The sequence below is a fragment of the Erpetoichthys calabaricus genome, chromosome 3 (assembly GCF_900747795.2).
Source record: "Erpetoichthys calabaricus chromosome 3, fErpCal1.3, whole genome shotgun sequence".
Lineage (NCBI taxonomy): Eukaryota > Metazoa > Chordata > Cladistia > Polypteriformes > Polypteridae > Erpetoichthys > Erpetoichthys calabaricus.
In genome coordinates, this window is record NC_041396.2 from 250,523,067 (window position 1) to 250,535,787 (window position 12,721).

General features: G+C 39.4%; 1 protein-coding gene across 2 annotated transcripts in view; it reads right to left on the reverse strand.

Annotated features, from left to right (window-relative positions):
- The window catches only part of mcm7 (minichromosome maintenance complex component 7), a 28,869-nt gene extending 24,137 nt beyond the window's left edge, over positions 1-4,732 (reverse strand). The window contains exons 1-5 of one of the 2 annotated variants that reach the window (XM_028798026.2): positions 4,529-4,732; positions 1,885-1,964; positions 1,579-1,743; positions 1,200-1,324; positions 822-1,002 (exon numbers count right to left, since the gene is read on the reverse strand). In XM_028798026.2, coding sequence (XP_028653859.1) covers positions 822-1,002; positions 1,200-1,324; positions 1,579-1,743; positions 1,885-1,964; positions 4,529-4,559 — 582 coding nt within the window. In that variant the 5' untranslated portion in view covers positions 4,560-4,732. Of the gene's footprint in view, positions 1-821; positions 1,003-1,199; positions 1,325-1,578; positions 1,744-1,884; positions 1,965-3,390; positions 3,642-4,528 lie in introns of those variants that run through there. The other variant, XM_051925213.1, reaches the window with a different exon arrangement.
- Positions 4,733-12,721: the final 7,989 nt, after the last annotated feature.

The following is a 12,721-nucleotide window of genomic DNA, read 5'->3' on the forward strand; positions in this document are numbered from 1 at the left end:
CGAAAGAAACTATTGAAATGATTGCAAACGCCTGGATACAAGTTAAAGCACTATAGTAACAAATACAGAATCTTATTACAACTAAATATTCGTTACAATTAAATATTTTTAAGGTCCCTGGGAGTTCGTTATAATGGAATTTTACCTGTACTTATTTCCCCTACTGTATTTTGGTCAAACAGGAGAAGAGTTTATACATTTGTTTTAAATGTACTTTGTGTTTTTACTGATCTTAAGCTAATCTTTTCATTTTCACATTTTTTATAAAACATTTTAGGCATTATTTAAATACAATGGCTGTGTCACTTAAATTTTTTTTTTTCTTTCAACTTTCACGTATTCTTCAGTCCTCATACAGTTCTCCATTCAAAAAGCCTGAAATGATGCTCGGCACCTACAACCAAACCCACAGTATCTTAAGCTATTAATTTTACACCCATTTGGGGAGGGGAGTTAGACTGCCTACTGATAACTTTAAAATTCACATTCACAAAAAATGAATCACTTGTTAACCGAGTCCACCACTTTGGAGTTGGAGAAAAACATAAAATGAAATCACACAGACAGGAAAAATTATTACTAGACAGAAAGAAAGATGCTTAACAGACTATAATGCAAGTTATAAAGTCAAAATATGAAGGACTGTTCCTGGAAGTGATCAGAAATTCCCCAATGCTTGAAAGCAGCTCAGTGTTTGAAATACTTGCAGTCACTTAAATGTATCAAAAAAAAAAGAAAAAAAAAACCCAACAGTGTACCTTAAAAAAATATCCCATTAATCAACTCTTGACAAAATGAACAGCAACAAAATGTTAACTTACCGGCTGATATGTCTCTGCCCCACACTGGTCACATGTGTAGGTAGCTACCACCATCATTGGCTTGACTTCTGTTGCTCGAGTGACTATACCTCTCACAGTAACCAACTTTCCAATACTGTCTGCTTTAACATCACGGACCACACGAGGCTTTAATGTGCTGGGAGGCTTAAAGTACACCTCACTATAAGAAACAAAACAAAAAAGTATATGTATGACACAGTCGGAGACAGAATGGACAAATGCGAACCTTTCATTTTCTATTAATATGCCTTATGTGCAACTATTATGTTATTCTCCAATGAAAATATGGTAGCTGAAAAGAATACCATGCCTCTACCACAATAAACTGTTGGCATTAAACAGCTAGGTAGGACTCACAATCTCCTCATGAGTTCTGCTGGATACTGATTCCTGGGGTCTCGGCTCTCATTCTGCTCACGGCCTCTCTGTTCCATCATAAGCCTGTGCTCAATATAGACATCTAGTGCATCTTTCATGACAACCTGAAACAACACAAGTCTTTTTAAAAGAATTCTAGCCACAACTCCGTCCATCACTTCACTGCATTTTTTTGTAACAGATGACAGTCCCAAGCAATCAGAATGCACATGGGCAAATCAACAGGCTACTAAAAGACATTTACAAATAACCTTATGAGCAAGGGGGGAAAAAAAAATCTGAGTTTCTGTAAATTTAATTCGTCCTTGAGGAAAGAGGAAAAATTATATTTTGTAAAAATTACAACAGATAAGCTCACCTCCCTCTCTTTATATTCTGGAAGGATTTCATGTACAGCATCTGCAGAAAGGTTCACATAACGCCTAGTATTTTCACAGATTGAATCAACAAGCTCGGGATCCTCTTCTGCCAGATCATCCAGATCAATAACGAGTGACACTTGCTCCCTGTGAGCTATCTGCACCTATTAAAAAAAAAAAAAAAAAAAAAAAAGTATTTTAAAGCCATTCACATTATGTAAAATTAAATATCAATCCAAGAGTACGGGTACACGGAGGAAGGTTTGAATTTGCCAGGCAAAAAAAGACTGGCAAAGTATACTCACCAGCTGTGTCCCATACTTGAAAATTTTCTTGCCGGACTCATCTTCAGTGTAGAACTCTTGAAGGAATTTCTTTAATTTATCTGTGGAAATAAGGTTAAGCATGTAAAGAACCGAACAGACAACTATAAGAGAGTTCAATAATACATAGTAATGCTCAAACACATTGTGCAAAGCTGGAAGACTTTCTCAATGGAATAGCTCTGGATAAAGTGGGTTTGAGTGATGGACAGAAATATGGATGTGATATTCAGTGAATAATGGTACTATAAAAAGCAGACTGTTCTCCACAACAGAGAAAGAAAATATAATAAACTGAAATATATTCAGGATATATTTACAAAGCCTTTCATAAGACAGGCAACTAGCACTTTTTGTTAACCAAGCATGCCTTATAAATCATTGGGACATTGCTAACTGGTGAATGGAAGGGTAAAAAGCTACACCAAACAGTAATATGTTATACTGTACTTTAGATACCTTCATTTACGGGCCCTGCAGTCAAAGCAAAAAGACTGGTACCTATCTATATAACTAGAAAAAAATTGTCATCAATAAGGGCTACTCTGCAAATGGGACATTGGTGAAAAGTTGGCTGGCGGAGAAAAATCGAGTTTTAAAATCAATTATCCTGTGGTATTATCATGCTCACCAGGAAGGGGAAAATCCACTGCACCCCCCCCCCCCCCCCCCCCAAAATGCATATTACGGTGACTTAAACAATGTAAACTGGAATGTAACTAATGTGTCCATACTTATTTTACCAATTGCGGCACGGGTTTGTTTAAATGGTGCGCAACGGATCATACAATGAGTCAGGCGGGAAATGAACCGGCAAAGTTGGGATCCAAGCATGCAGTGCCTTAAACGAAACAACAGTGCTTGCAGCAGTTAACCAAAAATAAAGTGCTCATAACTTGCGTCGTTGTATCCTTATCTATAAAAATGTATGTAATATGGCCAGGGATTATCATCTACCTCGCTAGAAAAACGACGGACATGGAACCAAAAAGAGAAAAAAAAGATGCGGGTGGTAAGGCCACCCACTCGTAGTAGGGCGGAGCGAAAGATCACAAACTCATGTCGCATAAGTGAGGCCACAAGGGAAAAGGAAACAGTCGAAAGCAAACCGTACAACTCGGTTACTGCGAACAATAAGTGAAACGGGGGGTGGGGTGGAACGAATACTTAAGTGAAATATACAGAAACCGTTCTTATGACGGGAAAAAATAGCACACATCGGAAGGTGGCCCATCTGGCCTCCATCCATCACTATAGCGTATAGGCCCGGATTCTGCCATTACCCTCGTAGCTCATGCTCCCCGCCTAAACAAAAGTGTTGCACTGTTGGTGCGCCCATGACACCACCCTTCCCCCACACCAATTATCTGTAAACAACAAAGGTTCACATGGTCAATTCCATACATTCTCTGCTCAAAATTAAACATCACCGTAACGTTAGCTGATCATCCCATGTCTCTCAGCATCGGAAAAGGAAAGATTGCTCACCTTATGTTCATCGCCACTGCCCAATCAATCCCTGGGCCCACAGAGGCCGCTCGCTACCTAGGCGGATGTGGAGAGCATCGACCCCATTCCGAATAAACCCACTCCGCAATAGCCAACTGGTAATCAGCCCAGGATGGGCTAAACGACTCGAACATTTTGCAGAATACAAAAATGATTTAAAAAAAGGGCTACTTAGAAAAGCTACGACTTTTTCACGCTAGCCGTTATACTCGCCCGCGCTCAAGCCCTTGTTATTGTAAACAAAGCAGCACATGGCTGCTGGGCCTCGCCACTCTCCGTAGGAGTCCCACAACTCCTCCGCGCGTAAGATAGATACCATTTATGAACAAGGGCATCATCATCACAAAAGCTGAATAAACATGTTTAGTTATGTGTTGCGACACACTTCCTACACGATTGACACGACCAGGTAAACAGTGGGATATGAAGTGAAATAAGCGTCACGAGAGGACAAGGCGGAGGTAGCGAAGTAGTAGGGGTGATGCGGCCTCCACAACAAAGCGAGTATTTCAGCTTCCCTCGCGCTTTTCGCAGCGCGTCTGCGCGTTGACGTCATGGCACACGCGCACACCTGCGATTAAAATTATTGACTGTGCAAAACATGACTTACGCAACTCCTTTTAATTTCTGTTGTTCAAAATAGTGTTGACAGGTCTGCTCATTCAGTATACTTAATACTTAGTAAGAAATAGCCCAATATACCGCGGTAATGCTGCGGCAGAGACGTTATCAGAGGCGCATGCGCAGTATAGTCCACCAGGTTTAAACTACACAGTGCACACTTGGTGAATTGTAAGACCTAAAAACGAGAAGTATCAAAGTAAAACACCGAGTAGCAGATTGAAAACGACAAAACACGCAAGTCTTGCCGGCATTTTTGGTAAACGCAATACTACATATAACGATGGCTACGTCTGCCACAACTGCGTACGATATAGTCATTAAAAAAAAAAGCTTGGTACAAACATCGCGCTCAGAAAGGAACCGATTAAGCCGGATGACAGGAAGTATGCACAGTGCAGACGGGTGCACTGTTTTAATGCGATTTTATTAACCTAAACTGTTGTTCTTAAGAAACTATAAACGCCAGGCCCCTCTATCTGCATGTCATGCTTACCTTTCTCAGTTGCGTAATCTTTCACAGGCATTTTAGAAGATCTTCCTCGGTTGTTATTAAACAAAATGACCCGATATAATTCCAGAAACCGTGAGCAGAAGGTCTGTATAGTTTAAAACAATTTTGAGCCCAGCACCGACGTTGCCCACAAGGTGCAAACGAATAGGAGGAGGGCTCTAAGAATGGCGCGAAATGTCTCCCTGGCAATCACATGCTCTAAGTTGCCAATCACAGGCTGAAACGTCTTGAACAGGCCTTTCCTCTGGCGCGAAAATGGACTGACGCGTTCCGGATAGGTCAAAATTCCCGGTGGGCTGGGCCAAAGAAACATGGATTCAGAGCTGGGAAGGGTAGAACAGAGTGTTTATCGAGTAATCTAATATAAATGCAGGTATCTTTGCGTCTCCTAAAGTTGTTTGACGTCTTATATACGTGTGACATATTTATTTGAATTAGTATCTTTTCAAAGAGAACGTTGACACTTACATTTTATATTTACATGGAATTAATTCCCTCCCTATTTTAGAAGTTGGTCCAACCTTTCCCTGCACGTTTGGCGCCAAACATTTTTGTTTCGTTTTAGAACGGCTGAATGGCCAGGGCGCTATTGAGATATTATTGGCACGATTCTGTTCCTTTCGTTTGAAGAAGTACGTGATGACATATATGAATTGTCTGCAGATTTGCATATAGCTGAGTAGTCCGTTTCGGTAACAGTACCATTTGTTGCTTGAATTCACAAACGTATGTGTTTGCATAGACGTATAATTAAAATTAGTTAATGCGTATACAGTACTTGGTTTAATTATCCTAATAGTTTAACGCAGATTCCGAAACAAATGGCAGTTTGCACGAAAAAAATGTGGGCTAAATGTCCCAAACTGAAGAATAAAAGCTGTAAAGTTTTTGGAAACCGTACGTATCGCAACAAATTTCTTTTAAATTCTTAAAAATGCTTAATCAGGAGGTTCTCTGAAAACAATGAATTGTGCTGACGCTGTTTTGTAGTATACAGTATATTTAGCAGGGCTTTGAGATGTTAATATGACCTGGTGGTTTCAAGATAACTCCATTCTTAATATAGGGTGCTCCAGATCTAACTATGCAGTTTTCATTACGCTATAACTTAATAGAGAATTCACAGCACCTGTCCTGCACATAGAGATTTCACTTAAAATTCTTTTTGTTGCCAATAGATGGCAGCACCTGCCCTGCATTCCAAAATGGCGGGGAGACGGTTGTCAGTCGAACAGTTGCATAATTAGATCTGGACCACCCTGTACTATTACATTGCGTGACTCGGAGCATGTTACCTGACCTGACAGTATAAATCTGGAAACAATTTTCCCGGATGCTACACAATGGTGGTGTTTGAAGTGCCTCTTCAATCTTAATATCATTTAGTTTGAGTATTAAGAAAACGCTATATAAATGTAATTCATTATTATTATTATTATTATACCATATGCATTCAATGTTGCAGGATGACGTTTGACTAAAGAAATATTGATTAATGTTGCCCTGTATAGTTGTGACTCTATTGGATTATGCACATCAAAAAATTAATAATATAAATATTTAATTAAGAAAGAATTGCAGCTTCAGCCTCCAGATATATTAAATCCTGAGTTTACACTTGTTTTGCTTTTTGCAATAAATTAAAACGATTTCAGTTACCCACTGATTGCTGCTGTTGCCTACCACTCATCTTTTTACAGTAGAGTGTTGTGTTCATCTTGTGTCTTTGTGGATTTTGCTCCCAGTCCTCAAATACATGTAGGCTGGTTTAATTGGCATTTACAAAGTGGCCCTGTGTAAATGTGAATGCATGGACAGGCCTTGCAATAGGCTGGCTTCTGCCATGTTCCCAGTGCTGTAGGAATACACTCAATTCTTCTGCAACTCTGAATTTGGTTATGCATGTTTGAGAGGGTTCAAATAGAGAATACAGTAGTATTCATTCTCAGACAGAGAATGATTATCACTTCATCATCCAGTTATCATTATATTCAATAATGGAACAGATTATATATATTTCTAATATCCTTAAATAGTAGTATGAATGCAAAACATATTTTCAACATGCATGAAAATGTTTAAAATTAAAAATTGTGTTTAGATAGAGATAGATAGATACTTTATTAATCCCAATGGGAAATTCACATTCTCCAGCAGCAGCATAGTGATACAATAAATGATATTAAATTAAAGATTGATAATAATGCAGGTGAAAAACAGACAATAACTTTGTATAATGTTAAATGTTAACGTTTACCCCCCTGGATGTAAATTTATGATAATAAATTTATGTTTATGGTTAAATAATATTTCCTTAGGCAACCCCAAGGGTGAGTGACATTTTATATTTTGTAAGTACACACATTTTATAGGATTATTTATTTTTTTCCTGAAAAGGACTGTCATTGTTTGATCAGAATGAGCTAGACATATTCCTATCACATAAGGCAGTAGTGGAAAGTGCATACATGTAAGTTGTTAATATAAAAAACACCAAACTGCATTCAAATCTTGCTTTCATTCATCTCTGCTTGTTTTAAATTCACTTCTTATACTTCAGGTTACAAGGGGCCAATCTTCAAAGCAGCAAGTACAAGGCAGAAAGTCATCTTCCATAGAGGGAATACACTTTCATAGTTACATCATTTTATTATTAACATTTTTAAAATGCTTCTGTATTTTGCTTGGTGGGAAATTTAATTGAATTACCACAAGCTCTTGAACAGCCCATATAATTTGCTTTGTTCAGCTCCATTATCTTTCACCTAACATTATTATCCTTATATCTGCACATTGCACTTACAAAGGACTACATTTTTCATTTTTACTAAATTATCTGAGTTTCAATTTTTTTTTTTAGTACCTTTGTACCTTAACAGCATTTTTACTTCTTGTCTCAGTTTCACTGGAATATTTGACAAATTAACTTACAATATGTAAATCTATATTGTAAAATTAAATGTAAATGAGTAATAATGTTTTTTAAAGGGAACCATTGATGACCTCATTTTAGCTTACTTAGTTTAATGCTCTCGTATCTGTACACTATGAATACCTGAATCTGTTAAAGTAGTAATATCTGTTAATTCAGTTTGTAACCTTGCTGAATACAATTCATAGTTGCAGGAGGTCAGAGTCTATGCCAACAAAGTAGCAGTCACAGAAAAGGAGTCAAACTTGAATGGGGTAACAGCAGTACTCGTACCATCAATTGCAACACAAGCCTTATGCCAAAGGGATTTAAACTACTACATGTCTGTAATTTGTTGCAAAGTGGTTAGGGGTAAAGGTAGGTGTGATAGCCCAAGAGGTACTTAAGAGGAGTAGATAATTGGTGTGATGTATATGGATGATCATGGTGGCTGAGGGACAATTTTGTAGTGCTTTCAATTGCTTGTGTATGTGTTTGTGTGCCACAGATCACATAATTTCCTACAGCACCAAACAAGATCTGTTTATCGTTTGCAGTGGAATCCACAGTTGTTAATGGATGCCAGAGATGTCAAAATATCCAAATGTTTACTAGCTGAAACATACTGTATACACTCACCCAGTTTCAAGCACACTTTAGTCCAATTCAAGGTAATGGGGTTGCTAGAATCTATCACAGCAGCAATGGGTGCTGATAAAACAATTCTGCACAGGGTTCTAGTTAATCACACTAGAACATCATTAGAAATAGTTTGGTGAGAACAGGCCATTCAGACAAACACAGCTTGCCAATCCTATCCACCTAATTTCTCCCAAATAACATCAAGTCATGCTTTGAATGTCCCTAAAGTCCTACGTTATACTATAATAATTGGTATTTTTCCATGTGTCTGTGGTTCTCTGTGTGAAGAAAAACTTTCTCATGTCTGAAATTTACCCTTAAGAAGTTTCCAATTGTGTCTCCATGTTCCTGTTTAAAGTAATGGTTTGGATTTTCTTTACCGTGTAGTCATTGTTATGCATTATGATTACAGAAAACATAACTCATACCCAACAGTACTTCAGTCAGCCTAGTAGCTCTTCTATGGACCTTTTCTAGCATGTGATACAGTACGTCTTTTTTTTGTAGCCCAGAGACCCAAGCTTTATCCAGTTTTACCATGTGAGGATTAACTAGTGTGTTATAAAGCTTAAGCATGACCTCCGTTGACTTTTACTCTACATATCATGTTATATAACCTAATATGTTGTTAGCCTTCTTTATTGACTTCTGTATGTTGTCTAGATGTTGATAGTAATGAGTCCACTATAAGTCCTGCATCCTTCTCATAAGGGGTACTTTCAAATTTTAGTCCTCCAATTGTGTATTCTAATTTAAAATTCTTACTTCTTATGTGTAACCCCTTACATTTTTTACATAAAATTTCATCAGGCATAAATCTGCCCAAGTCCCTCTGTAATGATTCTGCTGATTCTAGATTATCTGTCATCCAATACCTTGCTTGGTATTATCTAGGGAATCCATTCCCCAGGAATTCGGGACTCCCGCATTTCATTTCCGGGAATCCCGGGCGCTCAGGGATGACACAGTGCATGGGCATCTCACATGTGAACGGTTTTAGAACGGCCGACACTTATTTTTAATAAAACTACTGCAATATGTTGACACAAATAAAAGACTAACCTTATCTACAAGCAGTTCTTGCTGTCATATAAGTACATGTATCTAGTTAGTTGCAGTAATAAGAGCATAGAAAGCACAACATGTCCAGTGTGCGGTCGTCCAGGTTAGAGCGCACCTTCATGCAGAGTACGCCAGCCGCTAAGAAAGCACGCTCTGCCTCCACTGAAGTAGGCGGCACAGTCATCAGATACTGATACACTTGTTCTAAACAACACCCGCGCTTGCCGTTGATCTGAAACACCGCCATTTCAGCTTTTACTGATGCATCCAGTTTCTTGTCATCATTCTGTAATGGCAAGTTTCTTGGCACAGATAATGCGGATGCAACAGACTAACGCATTGCAATTTCAACTTGCTGTTTAAAGCTGTTGTCTGATGAACTGCAAACTGCAGCAATGGCGCCACCTTAATTATTTTCAACTATAACTCTTATTTCTTGATCGATTTTTACACGCTATATATGCGAGCTTGGCCATTCCCATTTTCCCGGGAATTACAGCAGTTTCATTCCCGAGAATGCGGGAATGAAAAATGTCCAGGAATCCCGGGCTCCTGGGAATGGATTTGCTAGTATTATCTACACACAAAATCAGCTTGTTGCTTCTATTCCTATTAGTATGATTTTTATATATTAAAATTAGCAACACTTTAGCACTGACCCCTGAGGGCCACCATTTTTAACATTGCCTAATTCTGATAAGGTCCTTCACAGCATCACCCTTTGCTAATTAACGTTTCACCCAGTTTTGTACCCATCTATACACTATGTCGTGAACTTGCATGTTTTAAGTTTTATAGCTAGCTCCTCATGGTTTGTGTAGTTCACTCATGCACAAACTAATATCCCTCCAATTTTAAATTACCAATCCATATAAATGGAGATTCGAAAAGAAAACCAAGGGTGCAGTATTTGTACTTGGGGCCCTCATTATGTGAGGCAGCAATGGTAATCACTGTGCCACCTAAGCATAAATACAACACGAGTAGTACATCCTGGATTAGGTCAGTTATATAATGGTGTGCTTTTGTTACAAAAATATAACTTCTAAATCACGTATATCTACAGTATGTGTTGTAAATCATTTAAACAAGACAAAACTCAGAAAAAGCTTTCTCTCATAGCTAGAAAGATCCTACCACTGAACGTTTAAATTATCATCACTTCAATTGTTCAAGTTACGTACACTTTATTACCAAACGTTTGGAAGTTGATTTGCTGTTGCCTAGGTGCTTAGAGGGCGGCACGGTGGCGCAGTGGGTAGCGCTGCTGCCTCGCAGTTGGGAGACCTGGGGACCCTGGGTTCGATTCCCGGGTCCTCCCTGCGTGGAGTTTGCATGTTCTCCCCGTGTCTGCGTGGGTTTCCTCCGGGCGCTCCGGTTTCCTCCCACAGTCCAAAGACATGCAGGTTAGGTGGATTGGCGATTCTAAATTGGCCCTAGTGTGTGCTTGGTGTGTGGGTGTGTTTGTGTGTGTCCTGCGGTGGGTTGGCACCCTGCCTGGGATTGGTTCCCTGCCTTGTGCCCTGTGTTGGCTGGGATTGGCTCCAGCGGACCCCCGTGACCCTGTTTGGATTCAGCGGGTTGGAAAATGGATGGATGGATAGGTGCTTAGACATTTCATTTAATTTAGAATTCATTTTAAAAGTGGTGGTTTTTTCATTTGTTCTTTATTTTTAGCAGGGCTTTAATATAATTTACACATTTCTTATTTGGAACGCTCTGAGCTAGTCATCTGTGAAAAAAAATATAAAATTTACTAATTGAAATACCCAGTGTTGCCCGGGAGGAAAATAAAGTGTTTTTTTTAAATTGTTTGAGAAAAACAATTAAAAAAAAAAAAACACAACCTTAAAAATAAAAATAAATTAACAAGCAATAAAGACTCACTAATGTCCTTGTCTTGCAGTCTTGTATGTATGTTATCAACCAGTTGACGCTCCGAACCGGACTTTTGCCGGTGTGCTGGCCTAGCTTGCGTATCGTCGGAGCTGGAGCCAACACCCCACTCTACGTCTCACTTCCTGGCTGGACAGACACACATACTTCCACGCGTAGAACCCTATTTAATTTCAAAAGCAACAGGGGCGCGGTGGTGCTCAAACATAAAGAATGCTGATAGTCACCTCCAGTTCGTCCTCTGGTGGTCGTTCCGAGTGTCAACTGAATGCATACAAGACCATAAGATCACCCCCACCCTACTCAGAAGGGGGTGGGTTAGGGCTGATTTCACCCTACAGTATTTTTAGTCGACCAAGGAGAAATATGTGTACCAGGATTCATGAAAATCGGACGTGATGCTGGAACATACATACATACACACACACATTGACTTTTATATACTGTATATATAGATTTTTGGGTCTTATAAGATCGGCTTATGTATGTCTTGGCCTTTAAGCTATTAGGTTGCTAGTTCAAAAACATAAATTTAGCAAACAGGAATAGACTGTTAATTCTATCAAGGTCAAGTATTTAGGTAACCATATAATTGTCCCGATATCTCTTCCAGATATTTTTTAAAAGTTGTCTAGGTTTTCACTTCAATGACTTAACACAGTAGCTTGTTCAGTTTTGGGTTTCTTCTTCGCCAGCACTTCTTCTGCTGTATTTGTCTCACTGTTCTAGTTTAATTCTTTAATAATTCTTTGCATTTATATAGCGCTTTTCTCACTGCTCAAAGTGCTTAGCAATTGCAGGTTAAGGGCCTTGCTCAAGAGCCCAACAGAGCAGAGTCCCTTTTGGCATTTGATTAGAACCGGCAACCTTCCGATTGTCACTGCAGATCTCTAGCCTCAGAGCCACCACTCCACACTTCTTAGATTGAAGATACCCTGTGGTCTATGGCCTTTTCAGTGCTGCCCATTCATTTATGAGAACCTACCTATTTATTGTGATAATGTTGTCACTGCTTTACTGAATCCCGTGCCAACATGAACTGCTATCCTTTAAAGCAGGCATGTCAAACACGCGGCCCCCCTGGCCGCATGCGTCCCGCAACAGAAATCTGTGCGGCCTGCATGACAGATCCTAGTTAGCACTAAACTTGTACAAAATGATTACTATCGTTTGTGATTGAATCATTCTGCATCTTTGGCGTTACTTATTGACTTTTCTTACTTCTGCCTTCAGACAAAAGCACGTTTTCCCATGGCATTACGGTACCGGAAACGTCATCTGCTAGTATAGCCACGAGCCTTGTCCAATGTTAATGAGCCGCGATGTCGCAACTGAACTGCTAGGCTGCAGCAGCCTGGCAGCAGGGGTGGCCTTAGGCATATGCATACTGTGCACCTGCACAGGGCCGCCACGCCAATATATATTGAATATAAAACAGAAAGAGAAAATAACGACACAGCTGACGGCAATGTGACCGAAAAACATTGTGTTTCTTGTTAATTAGTACGCTGTATTTACTAATGTCGCTCGAGTTGGAGAAGTAAGCTATATGTAGTATTATAACATTCTGCAATAATGAGAATATCATGGGCCGCCACTTGGTTTTCAAGTTACGGACACGCGCATATAGAAGCGTGTCATGAGCACGAGGTGGCTATGCTGTG